At 35.2% G+C, this 22,605-nt stretch overlaps 1 protein-coding gene across 2 annotated transcripts; it reads right to left on the bottom strand.

Moving 5' to 3' along the window:
• Window positions 1-10,013: 10,013 nt before the first annotated feature.
• slv (sugar transporter SWEET1) lies at window positions 10,014-21,452 on the bottom strand. Of its 2 annotated transcripts, XM_073955106.1 has the most exons (10): window positions 21,239-21,410; window positions 21,050-21,122; window positions 20,846-20,976; window positions 20,661-20,785; window positions 15,837-15,954; window positions 15,513-15,765; window positions 15,363-15,440; window positions 14,558-14,784; window positions 14,324-14,499; window positions 10,014-10,722 (listed from the first exon to the last, which is right to left on the bottom strand). In XM_073955106.1, the coding sequence occupies exons 6-10, from the start codon at window positions 15,590-15,592 to the stop codon at window positions 10,603-10,605; spliced, it is 681 nt and encodes a 226-aa protein (XP_073811207.1). In that variant the 5' UTR covers window positions 15,593-15,765; window positions 15,837-15,954; window positions 20,661-20,785; window positions 20,846-20,976; window positions 21,050-21,122; window positions 21,239-21,410; the 3' UTR covers window positions 10,014-10,602. The 2 variants fall into 2 exon arrangements, with proteins under 2 accessions (XP_073811207.1, XP_073811206.1); XM_073955105.1 differs by having other exon boundaries at window positions 15,837-20,785; window positions 20,846-20,994; window positions 21,239-21,452.
• Between the last annotated feature and the right edge of the window lie 1,153 nt (window positions 21,453-22,605).

Raw genomic sequence — 22,605 nt, 5'->3', positions numbered from 1 at the left:
GTGATGGTAAAATTTAAGAGCAGTACACATTGTCAGTTTTGAATGTCGATATTTCGCAGTTATCGATAACTGTCCAACCGTCCAGCAACCACGAAACATTTTGTGGTTGCATGATGAATGACAAAAATGAACGGCCACACTAGCAAGCACCAACAAAGCTGTCATTCAAAACTGGCAATGTGTACTCAGCTTTATACAAACAAAATATCGATATTTATCGATAATTTTTTAGAAATCAGAGGAATTTGTTTTTATATTAGCTTTGTTCCAGAACTAAAAAGTTTTTACAATTTTTACGACTTTTACACATTTTACCCGAAAACCCGTTCCCGTACACAAAAAAGTTATAAAATGTTGATTTCTCTTTAAACAATAATGGCGCTGAATGACGCTATCTTTAAAAACTTTTTACTCGACAAATTTGAGCGTGTAAAAAATAGTAACACGGTTCGGTTGCCGGCGTCTGATTGGCTGGTACGTTGACTTTGACATTTGTTCCAGCTGTTTTGACGTTTGTGTGTGAAAACAATTTTTCTCTCTTTTACGAGTTTTACATTAAAAAGTACGGGAACAAAGCTATTTAGTGAAACGTCACGTGTAGCAGAGAATGTTAGGGCGAAACCTATAACTCTGCGTGTCCGTCCAAAAATACAAAAACAAAATAGGCCTTGTACACACGCTGCGACTTTTGATGCATGCATCACCATTTTTTTAGCGGTGTTGCAAAAAATAGTAGTGATGGAGGGAATGAAAATGTTCGAAATGTATGAAATGTAAAATTTCATGACTAATCATTTAATTTATTAATACTGTTACGGAATTAGATTTAACTAATCTCCGTGTAGACGTTGTTTTATTCCCCGATACGATTTGTACCAAATAAAACAGGGTTCGTTTTAGATTACGTTTCTACAATGCTTTATTTACTTTATTACACTTATTCAGAACCGACTTTAATTACAAAGCACACAGCAAGTCTCTAGTTAGCACGCAGCTATTCTTTAACCGATCTGTTCAGTTCAACGCTTAAAACACAACTACTCAATTTTGCCTTTCCCACTGCTATTTATACCCCAAAATCTCCCTGTTCTAGAGTCCTCTAGAACACATATGGCAACACCTCGAATCTGTGCAGCGAACACACAGACGCACATTCGCACTAAGCGAACAACCATACTCACATACATACATGGGGGGGAATACAATTGGACGACAAGCACAGTAATGACGTAACAACAACAAACAAGTGCAAATAAGTAACAAACTAAACAATAATTACAAAACAAAATAAAAGCACATTAATGAAAGGTAAAGTAACTGGTCTGTTCCTTTACTTTTGTAAATGGTAAAACCGGCAAAAGTAGTAAAAGTTGAAAACTGCTCTCATATGAATTGTATGGAGTCAGAAGTAAAGGAACGCTTTTCAAGTAAAAAGTGGTAAAACTTGAAGATTCTTGAACGTAAAGGAACAGGGCTAACATCTAGAATAATGAAGAGAGTTCTACATGGTAGTTGTTGTTGCTTAAATAAAGTAACTGCGTAATAAAACTTTACGTTACAATTCAAATTTTTAAATTAACGGAAATTAAACTAAATTAACTTAAACCTATCAGTCCCGAATAGGCGCAGTTCCCTCTCTGTGGTATGGGCATTGGTAACACTGCCTCCCGCTTAAGCCTGTTCCTCTTGACTAGACGCAGTTCTCGTTCCGTAGTTGTAGCAACCAATTTAGTTGTACCCTCTACGCCGTCAGCTTTGGATGTTTGCTCTTCTGGACGACGTTGCTTTCTCTCCAGGAATCTTGACGTTATACCTTCTTTCTTTGTGGTCACCTTCCTAAGTGTCACCTGGTCTTCATCGGACTTGTCCTTCCTTGCTGTACGGCCGCTTTTCGATGGACCTTTCCTCGACGTACATCTTCGCTTTCTCGTCCTCGTTGCTGGATTTTTCCGCTTTCCTACGGGCCATTTTTCGGCGGCTTCCACCTTCAGCGTACGGACATCTACAGCGATTTCGTCAGATTCTGCGCTAGGGCGACACATGCTTTTCTTCTCTTTGTAGCCCACATTAATCGGTATTTCCACATTGGACCAAGTCATCACACGGTGCTTTATGTCCAGGTTTATATCGAAGGCAATCATGAAGTCTACACCAAGTATAACTTCGTCCATAATATCGGCCACTACAAAGTCGAAATTTACAGATTTTCTACCCATGCTCAGCCTTTGGTAGGCCTTTCCATGCACCGTTGTAGTCTCGCCTGTGGCCGTCCGCAATTTGACTCCATTTAACGGCAATACCTTCCCTTTTACCAAATCAGGTCTAATAATGGACTTTGTTGCACCGGTGTCCAATGTCAAGGTACGCAATACACCATTGACGAAGCCTTTAACCGTTAAGTTGTGATTCCCCTGCTGGACTATGGCTATAGAGATAGTGGGACCATCGTTTTCATCCTCTGCCAGCGGCGCCTCGTGATCGACGGAATTCATTTTATTTGATTCACCTGATATCTCTCTTTCCAGATTCTTGGCCACCGGTTGGTCGTCGCTTTTTGAAGGCGGTGAGGTGGATCTGGGCCTTGGTCGTTCCAATATGCATTCTCGTGCAATGTGTCCAGCTTTACGACAGTTATAACAAGTCTTTTTCGTTCTAGCAGCCCCTCGTTTCACACGCATCAGTGCATCTTTCAGCAGGTCGACAACGGTCTGGGAATTGTTGTCCTCAACTTGCAGCCTCCGCACGTTGTAAGCTTTAGGTTTCACCAGCATCTTCGCGGTTTCTTGGGCCAGGGCAAATGACACGGTTTCTGCAAATGTTCCTATCGGTGCCGCATACGTCGCAAATTTTATCTCTGGATCGCGAATACCACTTGCAAATGTCTCAATCTTTATGCGGTCCACCAATGGATGTGTCTCTCCTGGATATGCCAACTGCGCCAACCGCTCTATATCAGCCGCAAAGTCTTGTAAAGCCTCATTTGGCTTCTGGACTCTTCCCCTCAGTTCCATTCGGTAGATCTCTTGCTTGTGTTCACTACCGTACCTACGTTCAAGAGCAGCCATTATATCTCCATAGTTGTTCCTAGAAGCGGCGGGAATACTCTGTAATACGTCAGCAGCATCACCCTTCAATGCCATCAGGAGTGATACCGCTTTGTCGTTGTCGTTCCAAGAATCTCTAGCAGCCACTGTCTCGAACTGTAATTTGAACACATTGAAAGATGTAGAGCCGTCGAACACTGGAGGCTTAATTTTTAACGCGTTATGGATAGCTCTCACTGGACCGCCTTTAATTTCCAGTTCCGACATTTTCTTTTCTATGCCCAGAATCTTCTCATCTTGAGCCAGAAATTTCTCGTCAACAGACAAAATCTTTTTATCCAACTCTTTAATTTGTACCTCCACGTTTTCTACTCTCTTTTCAATCACCATCGTGATGTTCTCGAGTTTCTTGTTAATTTTTCTAGAATTCTCTTCCAACTCCTCTTTTAAGTTTCTTGAATTTTCTTCAAACATCCTAGAATTCTCCGCCATTAAGTTTTCGGTGATTTTTCTAGAGCTCTCTTCTAACTTTTCCTCTAATTTTCTGGAATTTTCTTCCATCATTCTACAATTTTCTGCCTTCATTTCCATCATAAGTCTGGAAGTTTCTTCGCTTTTTTTATTCATTTCCATGGAGCTTCCTTTTATTTTCCTAATTTCCACCATCATCATAGCCAGCATTGATTTCAAACCGTCACCCCTGGCAGCTACCGACGAAACTTCCTCAACACTGGATTCGCCCTTTGCCGATAACTCGGCTTCCTCTTTACTGTCGAACTCATATGCATCGATGTTCATTCCACGGCGCTCGAACTCTTCCAACAAGCGTTTTTGTAGTTCGGCCTTGTTGCCAGTAGAACACAACTCCAACTTACTTAGCTCCTTCTTCAAGTCTTCCACTCGTAGATCCTTAAACTTCATTGTAGGATGATCGTAATCTCACTGCTGACACCAAAGCTCTGTTCCAGAACTAAAAAGTTTTTACAATTTTTACCACTTTTACGCATTTTGCGTTCCCGTACGCAAAATTTATATGAAAATCGTTTACGACTTTTACAACTTTTACGACTTTTACCACTTTATAAAGTACGGGAACAGTCCACAATTGTTACGGAATTAGATTTAACTAATCTCCGTGTAGACGTTGTTTTATTCCCCGATACGATTTGTACCAAATAAAACAGGGTTCGTTTTAGATTACGTTTCTACAATGCTTTATTTACTTTATTACACTTATTCAGAACCGACTTTAATTACAAAGCACACAGCAAGTCTCTAGTTAGCACGCAGCTATTCTTTAACCGATCTGTTCAGTTCAACGCTTAAAACACAACTACTCAATTTTGCCTTTCCCACTGCTATTTATACCCCAAAATCTCCCTGTTCTAGAGTCCTCTAGAACACATATGGCAACACCTCGAATCTGTGCAGCGAACACACAGACGCACATTCGCACTAAGTAACAAACTAAACAATAATTACAAAACAAAATAAAAGTACATTAATGAAAGGTAAAGTAACATCTAGAATAATGAAGAGAGTTCTACATGGTAGTTGTTGTTGCTTAAATAAAGTAACTGCGTAATAAAACTTTACGTTACAATTCAAATTTTTAAATTAACGGAAATTAAACTAAATTAACTTAAACCTATCAGTTACATTCGTAACAATACCATTTAGGCCCGTTTTTACGTCCTTTCTGTAGTTAAATATTGACCGGTATCGGTCAGATAACCCATTTTTTATTATTACATGTTTGCTTTAAGAATGAGTGTCGGATAAATTAAAAGGAAGTTTGTGTTCCTTTTAAAATTTAAACTGCGCCCGAGAGTATGCTGCACCAAAATCAAGAAAAAATTGTCAGCAAATTCAAATCAACCAATCAGATTTGAGAAAACTTGAGGTATACAGATTTTTTTGCTTGATATTGCCATATTTTTACAAAAAATAACGTTTAGTTTAAATGGAAGATGTAATAACAAATCTCTGGTAATGCTAACTTTATTCCCTACTTTTCTTAAAGTAAGGTATAACAAAAATGGACTTTAAAGACAAGATGTAAGAACGGGCCTTAGAATGTTAAAATTATTTGATGTACATCATGGATTTAAAAGAATGTAATAAAAATAAATTGACTAAACTTCCTCCTTTATTTGATAAGTATGTTGTTAGTTTTTTATTGCCTTCATAGTTGAAACTGAATTGCTTGTGTTCCAAATGTGTTTTTAAAACATCAAAATGCGAATTGCAGAAAAAAGAATTTAATTTTTTGAATCGATTGGATTAATATTGACGCCGTTCGTTGCACAGTTTGTTGCCCAACATTTCGTAAAAATATTTCAATAATTATAATTGTGTGAACACCCATATTGTCGGAGTTTCATTACATGTATCTCGTAGAATGGAATAACCCGAATGTTGGAAAATAGATTTTTACCTAACAATGTTTTTTCCAAAAATTTTGTTATTTACATTTGTCGAGAAATATTTACAAATATTTTTACCTGTACATGTTTGTTACAAAAATTACACTTCTTACAATAGCCCTGTTCCTTTACGCGCAAGAATCTTCATGTTTTACAACTTTTTACTCGAAAAGCGTTCCTTTACTTCAGACACCATACAATTCATATGGAAGTAGATTACAACTTTTGCTACTTTTGCCAGTTTTACCAATTTCAAAAGTAAAGGAACAGACCAAATATTACGAAGAAAAGTACGAAAATTGTGATGCACGCATCAAAAGTCGCAGCGTGTGTACATGTGGCCTTGCAAGGCCATACATGTATTTCAAATTGAAATACATGTATTTTGTTTTTTTAAACGCACACGCAACACGCAGATTTATAGGTTTCGCCCTTACGTACGCAATGGAATTAAAACGTTCAAATTCAAATGTTGAATCTGAAAACGGAATAATAAGGTGCAAACACAATGAAATATGTCGCTTATGCTTGGTTTACATTTACGAAATCCACTCGATTTCAACTGTCAATTCCATTGATTAAACGTCAAACGAAATCCAATGGATTTCAGATGGGTTTTCATTTGATGTATATGCAAAAGAATTGACAGTTGAAATCGAGTGGATTACGTAATGTAAACCAAGCATTAAGGTACAAAAACAATAAAATATGGCGCTTACTTCACGCTAAATTTCATGTAAAAGAATAAAGGGTCCCCCTTTATTTATTATACTACCTAATTAAATTGCGATCTTGCATTTCTTTATTCTTTTACATAATTTGAAGCTTCGATAAACATGAATTTCTCATTATGTTCGCAACTTAAAAGCATCCAACGTTTCATTAAAATTGGGCGTCATATCTGATAAAAATATAAAGAAAAATTTGATCTATGTTGCCATTGCTCTTTTATGGCTTGGGTAGACTGCCTTGCTTTCCTGCTTCATTTCTGACATAACAAAAATTAAAGAATAATGGGTTGGGAAGTCTGACACGAAGTCGGCATCTTACTTGAACAACCAATCCTTCTTCATCGAAGAACGGGGTGATCTACCCCGAGCCAGGACTCCAAGCCTTCTACCTCTTATATATGTTATCAAAAGAAGAAAAGGAACCATTGCTAAGGCAGCTTCTCAAGCTAATTTGGAGCCATAAGGTGTCTGACAATAATATCGGATCAACCTCTAGTAGTCATCGGTTGATCTGAATCTGATGGCAAAATCAGCGACAATCGATGAGTGCTAATTGAATAACGTCTACGTGATGTTGTGTTCTCGGCAATCAATCAAGCCACAGAACTGATAGGCAACTTGGAAACGGACATACACTCCGTTTCACGTCAATAGCACATTTCAAATTGCTTTTTGTTACTTCAGTTTAGTCAATATCTGAGGGATAACCTCGAAAAGTTTTATATATCTTGGTTTGTCATTTTGTGAAGTTTCTTTCAAAAAAAAGTTTAGCTTCGATAACGTACCGCTATAATTTTTTTATTTTGTTTCAAAAAACCCAAAATTCGTACGGTTTAAAGCATAGTACACACGGTCCAACAAAACTGACCGTCATCGAGGTATATTTCGTTAATATCAAAGTCTACCTGAATAATTACTTTCCTAATCACTAAATTATACCTTAAATGTTGTATTTCAATCATTTTTAGCTAAGTCCCAATTTACATTAGGCGAGTTTACTTGCGGCAATTGTCAGTTTGATGGAGAGAGAGGTGAGGAATATGGTAACCCTTTGCCTCTCAACACCCTCTCTCACCCACAAACTGACAATTGCCGCAAGTAAACTCGCCTAATGTAAATTGGGACTTACAAAAAGTTTTTATTTGCCAGAAAATTGCCGTAAAAGTACGTTGACTGTCAGTTTTGTTGGACCGTGTGTACTATGTATAGTACACATTCTTTAATAAACTGAGTAAAAATGCAAATTTTGAATGCTACTGTTACGATTCTTTAAAATTGGCAAAATAATAGCTATTTCATGTTTAAAACGCTAAAATTGGTCGAACTATGACTTTAATACCGGGGAAAGCTGTGGATTTAATTGTCAATAATAGGTTAAAAATTTGGCACAAGCTAACCGTTTCTTCTTAGTTTTATAAAAAAATAAAGAAAAACGAAAGAATGAAGAGAGATGGTGCAAAATAAACTTGAAATTCTACTGAAAATTGGGTATTTTGATTGAGAAACTTCAAATTTCTACGAATCTTATTACATTATAGGTACGGCTCAATGTTAGCATTAAGATAAGTTAATCATTAAAATATCAAGTGATTGTTATTACTCTGAGTCTGAGCCAACATACTATGAAGAAAAAAAAAAAACCAGATCCCATACACAGAAAGAAAATTGGTCAGATTTCTGACACAGACATAAACTGGAGATAACCTTAAATTTTGTACCGCAATATTTTGTATTTTCCGATTCCATGAGGCGGTCACCTCGGTCCAGATGGTCTATTAAGTTCTTCTCTTCCAGGAGATCCAAGATGTGAAAGTCTCTGCCATTGAGAACCTGCAAATAATGATTATTTTGTCTCGGGAAATGTCTACTCGCTTTTCCTTATAGTATTCATTTTACCTGCCGCAGAAATTCCACCTATTTTCTTTCTGTGTATAGGAAGGATCTCGTTTTTCTCTATAGTATGTTGGCTCAGACCCAGAGCAATAACAATCACCTGTAGTGCGATTCTCTAACCCATTTTTTGACTTACCGACAAATGTCGCTAAAATTAAAATGCTTATAATTTCGGTAATTAACGATGTTTTTCGGTAAGTTAGCGACGAATAAAAAGCAGTCGTAAAGTTCTACCGATAGTAAGAGTGATGTCAACTTTTATTTGAACTTTTCATTCACCATTTTGCGTTTTAATTTTACCGATTTTTGTCGGTAACTCAAAAAATGATATAGAGAATCGCACTACTGATATTTTAATGATTAACTTATCTTAATGCTAACGAGCCGTAAATCGACCTGTAGTGGAATTCTGTAAATCATTTTTTGACTTACCGACTAAAATCGGTAAAATTAATATGCTTATAATTTTGGTAATTAACGAAAATTTTCGGTAAGTTGTAGCTAAGTTCTACCGATAGCAATAGTGTTGTCAACTTTTTTGATATTTTTTTCATTCATTCATAATTTTGTGTTTTTATTTTACCGATTTTTGTCGGTAACTCAAAAAATGTGTTACAGAATTCCACTACTGAGTGATTTAACGGTCGCTTGACTTAAGGACGCCTAAATCAATCCTTAACTTGGGTCATTGCAACATTAAAGAAAATGAAATAGTATATGAACTGACATGTTGCGGCTCGGCGCCAAGCGATATGGAAGTAGACAACTCAATCAAGCCATCCAAGGATAGATATCGGGATAAGGCTAGCCAGATCTGTGGCAAATAACCTAAATGTGGTGGGGCTGGTCCGCTTCTTCTCTTTATCACGAAACATAGAATATTTTATTTGGTAAAAAGCTCATTTTCGGTAATGAGATTTTTTTCAGTAATTAGTGGGTGATAAGATTCTTAAATAGTATCTTTGAATTGATTGTCGTTCTCATTTCGAATTCCCACGAAAAACGAGCGAACATAACGACAATGTTAAAGTATGCCTGCTATTGCACCAATCTTGAAAATAATTAATAACAATAATTCACTTAATCGAATGGTATTGGCATACAATTGATGTACTCTTATCGATGAAAGTAAGTTGAATACATGTGATAAGATATACAGTGTGGAACAAAATTTCGGTAAGGTTGAGTTGATATTTTCAATAATTGTTTATTTTTATGAAAACCAAATGAAAGAAGCTCAATATAAAGCTATGCTTTGGAGTGGATTTAAATGAGCTCATGAAAGTGCGATTCCAAATAATAGGTAAAATGTCATTGAAAGTGTGTATCACTCTAGTGTAAGTTCCAGTGAAAACTCCATGCTTGAAAGATATCGTCCGAATGCCAATACGCCGTAGAGATGTTATTAATGACCAAAGACCGAACCGAATGACAGAATTAACGCCAAGGTGCCTGGATATTGAGGATTTTGAAATTTTCAATATTTTTTCCTTTATAAATTTGAAAAGTTTTTGTGGACGCAATATGTTATAATTGTCGCTTACTTTTCTTCAGCACTGTTAAAATATTTGCGATCTGCATTCCTGTGTGTTGTTTTATTAATATATTGCAATACTGGAAATACATTCGAAATGGATGGGGATCGTTGATCTATATAAGAACGTGCTTATTTCATAAATATTCTTCGAAACAAATCCCTTTTAATATGGACGGAATAATGTTGTTTTTATTAAACATTCTTTAGTAACCAATTTATCTTCATTGTAGCTCCTCTTGTGAGGCGGTCGTAAGAATAATTATAACACTCAGCGACCTAAGAAAAGAAATGAAACAAAAGCAATAATTGATTTGTGATAACTCAAAATCAACATATAAATAAATAAAGCATATCGATCTGTTCAAAGATAAGACGAAAAACATTTTTGTTATTTTTGGTTTTCTCCGTTTTTTTTTTTATTAAATCATTTCTCAAAGAAGTCAAAATAATTAATCGTATACTTAAAGAGAGTTTACTAATAGCGGAAGAAAGTGAATGTTAAGCTTAATGCAAAAAGAAAGAGAAAACATAAGTATTTAGTTTAAAAAATAAATTATTAATGTTATAAGTAGAGTGTGGGATAATCTCCGTCTATTTTTTGTGATCACAATATGACTGTAATATCTGCATCAAATGAGGTGAGTATATCAAGTTGATTGAATTAAATACATTTTTTATAGGGAAAGTTTGGACAATATTCTTTTTTTTCAAAAATAGTTAATTTTGGCCTTGAATTGCATAATGGCTATGGGAGTTTTTTTTTCAATCTTTTAAATTGGCATATACAAATTAGCACACAGTATTTACATTAAAAATATGGTTTCTTTTTCACAAAATTACATTTTATATTTATAAATACATACATTAAAGCATTAAGTCTTGTTTTTTCTGGTTGTTGTTATTGTTGTTTTCTTGTATAGCTAGTCTGTCTGCCTCCATTACTGATACATAATTTATTTGTTAATTATTGTTTAAAATACCACAGATTGATCCACCAATTTATAGCCTTGTCCAGCAAAACTTTTTGGGGGATAACATACAAATAATCCCAATTGCATTAGGGAAAGAATACAGCCCAGGAAATTGGGTAACTAAAAAGAGAGAAAGAAAAGCATAAATTAAGAAGATTAGTAAATATGAGCAATTTTAAGATTAAAGTACTTTAGTCAAATAATGAAAAATATTGACTATTTGGACTATTTGGACTTATATTTTTCTGTACAACAAGGGTCGGTTTCACTAAGACGATTCGAAGTCCACCGAAACCGTTTTTTGAACAAGTTTGGTTTCGAACCTTTTTAGAGAAAAAGGACAGATATGAAATTAAACGGGATGAGACCTTGCCAGGATTCCTTCCGAAGATGAAGAAAACAAAATACTCCCAAAAATATCGAGCTGTGAGATTTCGAAAAGTCTGCATTCTTTCCCACTGCATATCTCTGATGAACTACAAAGTCTAATATAGATATAGACCTATAGATTTTACTATCTCAACAAGGTTTCTTCGTCTGTTTCCTAGAGGTTGTTGGAAGAGCCTAGATTATCTTTGATTCCTACATCGTTTCGTACCGCAGCTTCTTTTTTGGTCTGTGCCGAGATCATGGGCCCTTTCTGAAAAAGAATGCCTCTTATAGAACCTTTCTGAAAGAAAGGGTGCTTCTATGGACCCTTCTGAAAAGGGTGTTTCCAATAGAACCTGTGGTGTATTTCAATACATATTAATATTTGATGGCAACCCTGTACTTTTAATATTTTCCACTCAATGCAAATGTATCTTTGGTACTAAATCGTTACTTTCAAGTAACAGGTTTTTGCTTTCTAGTTATTGTTAGCATAACTCACTGCCATTCTAACTATCAACCAGTACAAACCGTTCAACCTCCATTTTTGATTAATATTAAGGTTTGTTGTGTTAAGTATTTAATAAAGAATTATTGAATTAAATCTTATTGATCGCGTGCTTCTTTTTATTTCAAAATACACAACAGAACCTTTCTGAAAAAGGGTGCTTCTTTAGACCCTTTCTGAAAGAATGGGCGCTTCTTTTGACTCTTTCTGAAAGAAAGGAGCTGCTTTAGAAACTTTCTGAAAGAAAGGGTGCTACTTTAGAGCCGTACTGAAAGAAAGCGTGCTATTTTAAACCCTTTCTGAAAGAAAGGGTGCTACTTTAGAGCCTTACTGAAAGAAAGCCTGCTATTTTAAACCATTTCTAAAAGAAAGGGTGCTATTTTAGACCCTTTCTGAAAGTAAGGGTGCTATTTTAGACACTTTCTGAAAGAAAGGGTGCTATATTAGACCCTTTCTGAAAGAAAGGGTCCTATTTTAGACACTTTCTGAAAGAAAGGGTGCTATTTTAGACACTTTCTGAAAGAAAGGGTGCTATTTTAGACCCTTTCTAAAAGAAAGGGTGCTATTTTAGACCCTTTCTAAAAGAAAGGGTGCTATTTTAGACCCTTTCTAAAAGAAAGGGTGCTATTTTAGACCCTTTCTGAAAGGGTGCTATTTTAGACCCTTTCTGAAAGAAAGGGTGCTATTTTAGACCCTTTCTAAAAGAAAGGGTGCTATTTTAGACCCTTTCTAAAAGAAAGGGTGCTATTTTAGACCCTTTCTGAAAGGGTGCTATTTTAGACCCTTTCTGAAAGAAAGGGTGCTATTTTAGACCCTTTCTAAAAGAAAGGGTGCTATTTTAGACCCTTTCTAAAAGAAAGGGTGCTATTTTAGACCTTTTCTAAAAGATAGGGAGCTATTTTAGACCCTTTCTAAAAGAAAGGGTGGTATTTTAGACCCTTTCTAAAAGAAAGGGTGCTATTTTAGACCCTTTCTGAAAGAAAGGGTGCTATTTTAGACCTTTTCTGAAAGAAAGGGTGCTATTTTAGACACTTTCTAAAAGAAAGGGTGCTATTTTAGACACTTTCTGAAAGAAAGGGTGCTATATTAGACCCTTTCTGAAAGAAAGGGTCCTATTTTAGACACTTTCTGAAAGAAAGGGTGCTATTTTAGACACTTTCTGAAAGAAAGGGTGCTATTTTAGACCCTTTCTAAAAGAAAGGGTGCTATTTTAGACCCTTTCTAAAAGAAAGGGTGCTATTTTAGACCCTTTCTAAAAGAAAGGGTGCTATTTTAGACCCTTTCTGAAAGAAAGGGTGCTATTTTAGACCCTTTCTAAAAGAAAGGGTGCTATTTTAGACCCTTTCTAAAAGAAAGGCTGCTATTTTAGACCCTTTCTAAAAGAAAGGGTGCTATTTTAGACCCTTTCTAAAAGAAAGGGTGCTATTTTAGACCCTTTCTAAAAGAAAGGGTGCTATTTTAGACCCTTTCTGAAAGAAAGGGTGCTATTTTAGACCCTTTCTAAAAGAAAGGGTACTATTTTAGACCCTTTCTGAAAGAAAGGGTGCTATTTTAGACACTTTCTGAAAGAAAGGGTGCTATTTTAGACACTTTCTGAAAGAAAGGGTGCTATTTTAGACACTTTCTGAAAGAAAGGGTGCTATTTTAGACACTTTCTGAAAGAAAGGGTGCTATTTTAGACACTTTCTGAAAGAAAGGGTGCTATTTTAGACACTTTCTGAAAGAAAGGGTGCTATTTTAGACACTTTCTGAAAGAACGGGTTCTATTTTAGACCCTTTCTAAAAGAAAGGGTGCTGTTTTAGACCCTTTCTAAAAGAAAGGGTGCTATTTTAGACACTTTCTGAAAGAAAGCGTGCTATTTTAGACACTTTCTGAAAGAAAGGGTGCTATTTTAGACCCTTTCTGAAAGAACGGGTTCTATTTTAGACCCTTTCTAAAAGAAAGGGTGCTGTTTTAGACCCTTTCTAAAAGAAAGGGTGCTATTTTAGACCCTTTCTAAAAGAAAGGGTGCTATTTAAGACCCTTTCTAAAAGAAAGGGTGCTATTTAAGACCCTTTCTAAAAGAAAGGGTGCTACTTTAGACCCTTTCTAAAAGAAAGGGTGCTATTTTAGACCCTTTCTGAAAGAAAGGGTGCTATTTTAGACCCTTTCTGAAAGAAAGGGTGCTATTTTAGACCCTTTCTGAAAGAAAGGGTGCTATTTTAGACCCTTTCTGAAAGAAAGGGTGCTATTTTAGACCCTTTCTGAAAGAAAGGGTGCTATTTTAGACCCTTTCTGAAAGAAAGGGTGCTATTTTAGACCCTTTCTGAAAGAAAGGGTGCTATTTTAGACACTTTCTGAAAGAAAGGGTGCTATTTTAGACACTTTCTGAAAGAAAGGGTGCTATTTTAGACACTTTCTGAAAGAAAGGGTGCTATTTTAGACACTTTCTGAAAGAAAGGGTGCTATTTTAGACACTTTCTGAAAGAAAGGGTGCTATTTTAGACACTTTCTGAAAGAAAGGGTGCTATTTTAGACACTTTCTGAAAGAAAGGGTGCTATTTTAGACACTTTCTGAAAGAAAGGGTGCTATTTTAGACACTTTCTGACGTTCGTGCACGTCTCCGCCTGTTGCAGGTGATCTCTTGATATGTAGGAGATTTCTACAGTATTTCCAGGAGCTGTGTGAGCTGTGGAAATTATGACCTAATCCCCCGCATTGTGTCAAAAATTGTTATGCATGTCCTGCTTTTGCTCTTCTGGAACAAGTCTTTCTAGTTGTGTAGAAGTTTTCTACTTTTTCGTTCTAAGCTATCTTCAATTGATTTTATGAGTCACGTGTATTTTCGTTTTCTTTCACTTACCTGAATAAACGTATCGGAAATAATAACACCATAGATGAGCCACTGAACCGATACTAAAAATGACATAATTATTAATGGAAAAGGCATACTTTCCGAGTTTTTAACTCTAATCACATGTAGGAGATTTGTTAGAGGTGCGGCAAAGAATGTTACCGTAACGACACAGCACACAATGCCTGAAACGAGGAGAAATAACTAATTAAGTGATCAAACATTTAACATTTTTCTTCTTACCCATAAAATTTTGAGCTTGTTGTATGTCTGGTATAGTATTAATATAGAATGCAATGCCACATAATGCAGTCAGGACAAAGAGGAACATTTTCACATAGGCATTCTTATTTACCGTAAATACATAATAGATTAAGGTATATATCAAAAATAATGTTACTCCAATACTGTTAACCAATACCACACTGTGTTCATTGCTTAGCATGCCATAGAGAACCCAATAGCTACATCTAAAATGAAAGAAAGGAATTAATTAGTAAAGGCATGTACACAGGTCAATAAAATAAGTAATTCGTATGTAGACCTTATCATAGTCAAAACTTGGATTTGAATTGTAAACATTAACACTAAATCGACTGATTTTTATTTATAGGAACAAGTTTAGTTTACGCGCGACATTTTTTTGTACTTTCAATCTACTGAAATAAAATTGTATTATATGATAATCATTAAATCATTAATAAGCAGAAATCGTCAATAGATTCCAATTGACGATTTCTGCTTATTCAATATTTTGTGGTTAGTTAATATTAATTTCAGATTTTAAAATTTTGTATTTGATAAGTTCTTTCTTCTATAACCGTTAAAAATAATAATATTATCGATTTAAATTTTATATTCTTCTATAACCGTTAAAAATACTGCCACAAAGTGTTCATAATTATTATTTCTCAAAGTCCGTTGGCTAGAAAGTGGTGGCGGCATTATTGATTAAAAGGTTTGCTTACGTTGCATATGTCATACGATATTTCTGTAGGCAAACTAAACTCATTAATTTATACAATAACATTTCACAAATTCCACTTACGATAGAAACCCACATATGAATGGAAAGCCAGATGACTCGCCGGTACTTTTCTTGCTAATATATTTGCGGCATATAACTCTAAAAGGGAAAAAAAAAACAAACAAAAATAGATAATATAAATTGAATTCAAAGATCAATCAATTTACGTACGCTCCGGAAAGGTACTGCAAAACAGTGGTAATAACGGCTGTAGTTTCCAATAATGCAATAAAATTTTCCACACTCTTCATATTGACTGACGGTGTTTTGGTGTTTTTAGCGGGCCAACAGATTTATCTCCACTTTGTTTTCCTGCAATTGTCACAACTATTTTCTCGGTGATTTTTCAAATGTCATATTTTTGTTAATCAATTCAATTTTATCAATTCGTTAAATTTAATTGTTTTATTGCTTCCTTCTTTCCCTGAAATGACGTTAAGTGTTTTTATCAGACATTGATTTTAAATAAGATACAATTCAATTTTTCTAACTTACCAAATCTCAAAAGGAAATATTGTTTTGGTTTCGTGGTTTTCGTATTTTGTTTGTTGACGTTTAACTTTCGTGTCGACTACCAAGTATTTGATATATTGATAACCGATTAGGGCAAAACCTATAACTTTGCGTGTGAGTTAAAAAAAAAACAAAATACATGTACATATTTCAATTTGAAGATGGCGGAGGTGGCAACATTCAAAGAAGCAAGAAGTGCAAATTTTCAACCAAAAATAAAATTTTTTTTTTGTTGATTTATAACAATTAAAAACACACATACAAGGTTCCAAAATTGCATATACTTGCAATGGAGGAACCTGAGTGTCATCCCCCTGATATGGACTATGATGTTAATGAGGTGATTGCATCAACCTCAAATCACGCTAACACCGGTAGCGACCAAACCAAATATGCAAACAAACAAAACCCAAACAGTGAAACAAAATGAGCGCAAGAGACAGCGACTTGAAAGCGCAAATTCACCGGCTCATGTGATCTTGCTGAGAAACTGTCAAACTATAAACCAACTGATCAAAACAAATTTGGTATTTTAGGTGCATTGGCAGACATTGACATTTCCACACCTGTCAGCAACTCAAACAAAACCAATAACAACAAAGCCAATGAAAGAGCCCCAAAACCTAAAACTTCTTGGTGACCACCAATATTTGTTTTTGATGTCAACATCAATTCATTGATTGACTCCTTAAAGTCCTCAATTCCACGAGCTGCATTCAGAATTAAGAATGTAAACAAAAGCAAAAGTAAATTATACTTTTCGGATCCCAACGTCTATTCTTCAATGATGGAGTTACTAAAATCAAAGAACATCAAATCTTATTCGTTTACGTCCAAAGACCAAAAACAGGCATCCTTAATTATCAGAAACCTATATTATCAAACGAATCCAGACTTTATTAAAAAAGAATTGGATGAGTTGGTTCCTCAAACGGTGGCTAATGTTACCAAATATAGAACACCATATTCAATCAAAAACAACACAGACAGCGGACTTTTCTTGGTAACTTTACTTCCAGGGAAAAAAGTTGGCGAGGTTTCACACATCCGCGAACTGCAGTTCCAAGATGTAATTTGGGAGAAACCAAAAAAGAAAAGCGGCGACGTCCAATGTCATAGATGTCAACGTTGGGGACATGTAGCCCGCAATTGTAACTCATCTTACAACTGCATTAAATGTAACATTCAGCATCTACCGGGAGAATGTCAACGATCGAGTTCAGATACATCTGAACCATTCTGTATCAATTGCGGAAAACTGGTCACCCCGCTAACTTTAAAGGTTGTCCTGTCTACAAAAAATATGTTCTTGCCAGGAGGTAAAAAACAGCCAAAGCCTTGGAAGACAGAGCTCTTGCTCAAAATAATTGGCCTGTTCCCGTACTTTATAAAGTGGTAAAAATCGTAAAAGTCGTAAACGGTTTTCATATAAATTTTGTGTACGGGAACGCAAAATGTGTAAAAGTGATAAAAATTGTAAAAACTTTTTAGTTCTGGAACAGAGCTAATGTTTCTAAAGCACTACATTTCTCAAAAGTTTCTCCTGGGAAAACATTTTCCAGTTTATTTGGAAGTGACGCATCGAATCGTCAAGTTGCGGTCCAAAAGCCTCAAATCATTGAGGAATTTCTTAAGCTCGCAAACTCTTTTCTGGAACCACAAGAGCTCACACTGGAACAAGAAATTCAATTATTCTTGGTTGAACACAAAAATTTGTCAAAGCCTGAAGCCAAAAAACAATGTTTACGGCTTCTGTCTAAAGTAAAATCACATTATGGACCATAGACCAATAAACTTCTTAACATTCAACGTGCGTTCCCTTGTTGACCGCAGCCGGCAGATTGAGCTAAAAAACATGTTATTTCATAATAACATTGATATAGCGTTTGTCCAAGAATGCCGCTTTAGAAATCGCAAATTTATTAAAATCAACGGGTATAATTTTATATACGACTACACTCCCATTGGCGTAGCTGTCATTTTAAAAAACTCAATCAAATTTGAGCGTATATCTACAAGTGATATTGGGATCAACACAACATTTATTCAAATTGAAATGTCTACCAACAACTCTAACCAAAGAATTCTTGTCGGGTCAATCTATGTCCCTTGTAGTTATCCAGTGCAGAGGCTAGAATCGGATCTTAACAAAATAATTCAACTTGCCAGCAATTATGACGGGTTCGTCCTAGGTGGAGACTTAAATTCAAAAAGTTCATCCTGGGGAGACATTTACGAAAACTCAAACGGAAGAGTTTTACGTTCATGGTTAGAGGATAATTCAATGGAAGTCATAAGAATGTGTGATTCATGTCCCTCATATCCAAATGGGTCATCTTTTCTGGACCATTTTTTAATAAGCGCACACTTAATCGATACAATAAATCAGAACTACAAAATATCCTCCAAACCAACGTTTTCTGATCATTTCCCCATTAAACTGGAAATGAAATTTGATTGTCCCAACATAACTCTGAACACACCGCAATTCTTCACATCCTATAAGAATACAAACTGGAACAATTTTCAGCAAGATCTTGACATGGTATCTCGAGAGGTCATGCCCCCAATTAATAGGAACCTAGGCAACAGTGAGATTGACTGTATTATCAATAACTTCACCATTGGTTTTTCAAACGTTCACAGCAATCATTCTCAAAAAATAGAACTCAAAGATGGAAAACTGCCACTGTCAGACAAAGTGTGCAATTTCTTAAGGATAAAACATCAATGGCAAAAGGACCTCAAGAAGATTTTTCACCGCACGGGAAATCGAATAAGCCGTGAGTATTCCATTTTATCCAAACAAATACAGTTATTAAAAATAATCATCAAAGAAATCATAAACATTGAGTCTGCAGAGTATTTCAACAAGAGGTTGGAGAAAATAAAGCCCAGTCCATTTGCTTTCAAAGAAATATCCCGCTTCACAGGGAAAAATAAATCAGCTTTCTGCCATAAGATTCAAGATGGTGACCACACTATTTCAAACCCCTCTGAAATTGCCGGTCGTTTTCAAGTATTTTATTCGTCATTATATCAAGACGTTTTACCAACTGTTTCATTTAACGATCTTAATTCTACGGTGTTACCCTGCATCAATCCAACATCCCCTCACATATATACTTTTGACGACGACTTTAATGCGCTGGAAAATCCAGATACAGTGGCGGCCATATAATTAAGAACGACATCGTATTAAAAAGTATTTGACTTGCTACGTTCCAAATATTTGAATATTTATATGAAACAAAATGTGTAAATAAAGTACAGGGTAAGCACTTTCAAATAAAGCCAAAACATGTTTTAATTCTCCCTCGTTTATACGAAAGAAACCACGATTTATTAAAATAGTCATAAATCGACCTGGCCACATAATTAAGAACGATATAAGTAAAGGTTACTTTAAGGTAATTTTCATACACAATATGTGAATATATCGTTATGTATTTTAGAAATCGGTTACTTTGATTCATTTTAGTATCAATTGTCCTTCAATGGTACATATTATTGAGTCTAAGTTTGATAATTAGGGCATACCTAACGTTTTCAAAAATTTGCCCATAATTTGACGAATTTATTTTATTTTTGGGATCTAAAGCCACAGTTTTGGCTTCCTCTCATTCCCTCGATGACGCTCTAAACGATACCCTGTGATTGTCGTTCCATAGTCGGCGCTTATTTACCCTTAAATTGGTTTTTACCCCACTTCTTTGAATCCTTTACGTGGGAATTGTCTGGGAAGTAGTTTCGTATGAGCCATTTCCACCTTATAAATCGGCAGGATTGTTGTCTGCAGGTAGTAGACAGAAAATAAAAAAATAATTTCGTTTTGTACAAAAAATTGGCCTAACGGTACACCGAACAAAAATGAAAGGTTTAATATTTTGAAAGCCTTCATTGCACAATGTCTTTGTGGGTGGGGTAAGCATAGTTATGTAAGACTTTTTAATCAATGAAGCTCTTATTAATATCAAAACCAGTCAAATCAATAATTTTTATGGATGAAAATACAATTTTTGTATAAACTAATGTTTGATGTACATACACAAAATTATTGTGGAATTCGAGCATTCAAAACATTATGTTAATAAATGTTATATTCGGTGTGGAATTCTTCCAAGTTTTGTATAGACATTATATTATTGTTTCATTTCCTGTCTACTACTTGCAGACAAAAATTCTACCGCTTTATAAGGTGGAAATGACTCTTACGAAACTATTTCCAGGACAATTCCCTCGTAAAGGACTCAAAGAAGTGAGATAAAAGCCAATTTAAGGGTAAATTAGCGCCGATTATTGAACGACAATCACAGAGTATCGTTCAGAGCGTCTTCGAGGAAATGAGAGAAAGCCAAAACTGTGGCTTTCACATATTGTGTATGAAAATTACCTTAAAGTAACCTTTACTTATATCGTTCTTAATTATGTGGCCAGGTCGATTTATGACTATTTTAATAAATCGTGGTTTCTTTCGTATAAACGAGGGAGAATTAAAACATGTTTTGGCTTTATTTGAAAGTGCTTACCCTGTACTTTATTTACACATTTTGTTCCATATAAATATTCAAATATTTGGAACGTAGCAAGTCAAATACTTTTTAATACGATGTCGTTCTTAATTATATGGCCGCCACTGTACATACCATTTTGTCACCCCTGAAAAAATAAGAAACATTATTGTAAACGTAAACTCAAAGAAATCCTGTGGTCCTGATTTAATCCGCATGTTCGCTCTACATTGCAGAAAGTGAGAGGAATATTAGGGAGGTTTTCGTATGTATATATTAAATAACAAACACCTACCGCAGAGAACCAAACTTCTCCTGTATAAAGTGGCAATCAGGTCCATCCTAGCCTACGGAATCCCGATCTGGTTTTCTATATCGCCAATAGTTGCCAACGAATTGGAGATTCTAGAATGGAAGATACTGAGAAAGTGCGTCAATAAACATTATGAAAATGAAATTAAAAAATTTTCAAATACTTACATCTACAACGCAGCTGACGTTGTTCCATTTTGTAAGTACGCGCAATATCATCTTCGGAAATTCGTAGAAGGGCTAGCCACACACGAAAACCCACTAATGTCCATAATATACGACATGGAAAAATATTCTTCCTGGAACGACACAACATACTTATCGCCGGTTGGTGTGCTGAATGAGCCTCTTAACAACGATATGGAAACTTACACAATGCCACAATTCTACAAGACATCAGTACCTGGATCCCATAGAGGATAGTACGTTCTTTAAGTTAACCCATCTAGTTAATATATAGTGTAACTACTCGAATCAAATGCACAACTTTTCTTAACTGTTAATATTTTACAGCTCAATTAACATGAGCTATCGCTGATTATCCTTATCTGTGATACTTACAACTTTTATTTTCTAGTTAATACTACATAAACACTGTTTGTTATTGTATTGAACAGCTCAATTTTGTTATTTAGTTTTAAGTGTTAATATATTTATTTATAATTTCAGACAAATTTGCTCTGATCGTCACTGTTGAGGCCGTGAGCAAGCCTTATGTTTACATCTATTAATTTCTTTAATTTTTTTCATTACGCTTTGTCACATTTCGCATGTAGCATTAATTTCATTAATTCACTGTAGTACATGGCACAATTACCAGGTAGATGCATCAGCAAACAACTACAACAAAAACGAGTTCAGTACTGTGAAATGTCAAAAATGTTTTCCAAAAATAAAGCGATTCACACATTTTTTTCAACAAAATTTTGTTAGTCAGTAATTAATAAACACATTATAACAAAAATCCGTAAAAAATTCACAGTTTTTCTTTTAAATTTTTGTTTTTTAATTTTGTGTTTTCAATTACAACAACTTTTTTTGACAGCTCACAGTACATCAGCTCGGCTGATGCGGGTACCTGTATGATTGTGCCATGCTGTAGTATAGTCCCAATTTACATTGGGCGAGTTTACTTGCGGCAATTGTCATTTTGTAGGAGGGAGAGGTGAGGCATATGGTAACCCTTTGCCTCTCAGCACCCTCTCTCACCTAGAAACTGACAATTGCCGCAAGTAAACTCGCCTAATGTAAATTGGGACATAGAACAAGACAACAATAGTTCCATGGTAGAACAAGAAAAGGTAGCAGCAATACCCAGCTGACTGAACTGGGCTGTAGTGTTAGTGTCAAATTCCATACGACATTTTATATATTTATTTCTATGTTCGATGTATATTAGGGACATATATTTTTTGAAGAAAAAATTATTCATCTGAAATAAAAACAATTTCCCATAAAGACTCCTTCATATCATTGACATGTAACCTCCTCCAGGTCCGAACGACATGTCGCACACTAAAACACCACTTATAGAGGCGGTACAATATTTGTCAATATGTGTGGTATTTTGTTAAACTTGAAAATAATAAAGCCCTAATAAACATGTGCTTCTTGTTTTCAAAAACAAAAGATTGAAACAGCTTCTGTTTTTTCAATGAATTACGAGCGACCCCAAACATTTTTGCAAGAATTCTACTTCCTGCGTGATATTGTGCATTTAGTGGAATGATATGGAAACATTCAAACTGAAAATCTAACGAGTTTTCATTTATGTTTTTCAAAATATTCAATCAAATGTGAAAAATTATTAGTTTTTTAAATTCCAATAATTTATAGACATTTCCTTATTTTGTTTACATTTATATTTGACACTAACGTTCCAAACAAAAACAAATTCCTTTGTGGTTGTTGTTCGAGTTGTATTTGTT

This window comes from Musca autumnalis, unplaced genomic scaffold, assembly GCF_047663935.1.
Source record: "Musca autumnalis isolate F117 unplaced genomic scaffold, ASM4766393v1 scaffold_5, whole genome shotgun sequence".
In the NCBI taxonomy this organism is placed as follows: domain Eukaryota; kingdom Metazoa; phylum Arthropoda; class Insecta; order Diptera; family Muscidae; genus Musca; species Musca autumnalis.
The sequence above is the reverse complement of the archived record's forward strand: the minus strand, read 5'-3'. Positions and strand labels throughout refer to the sequence as shown.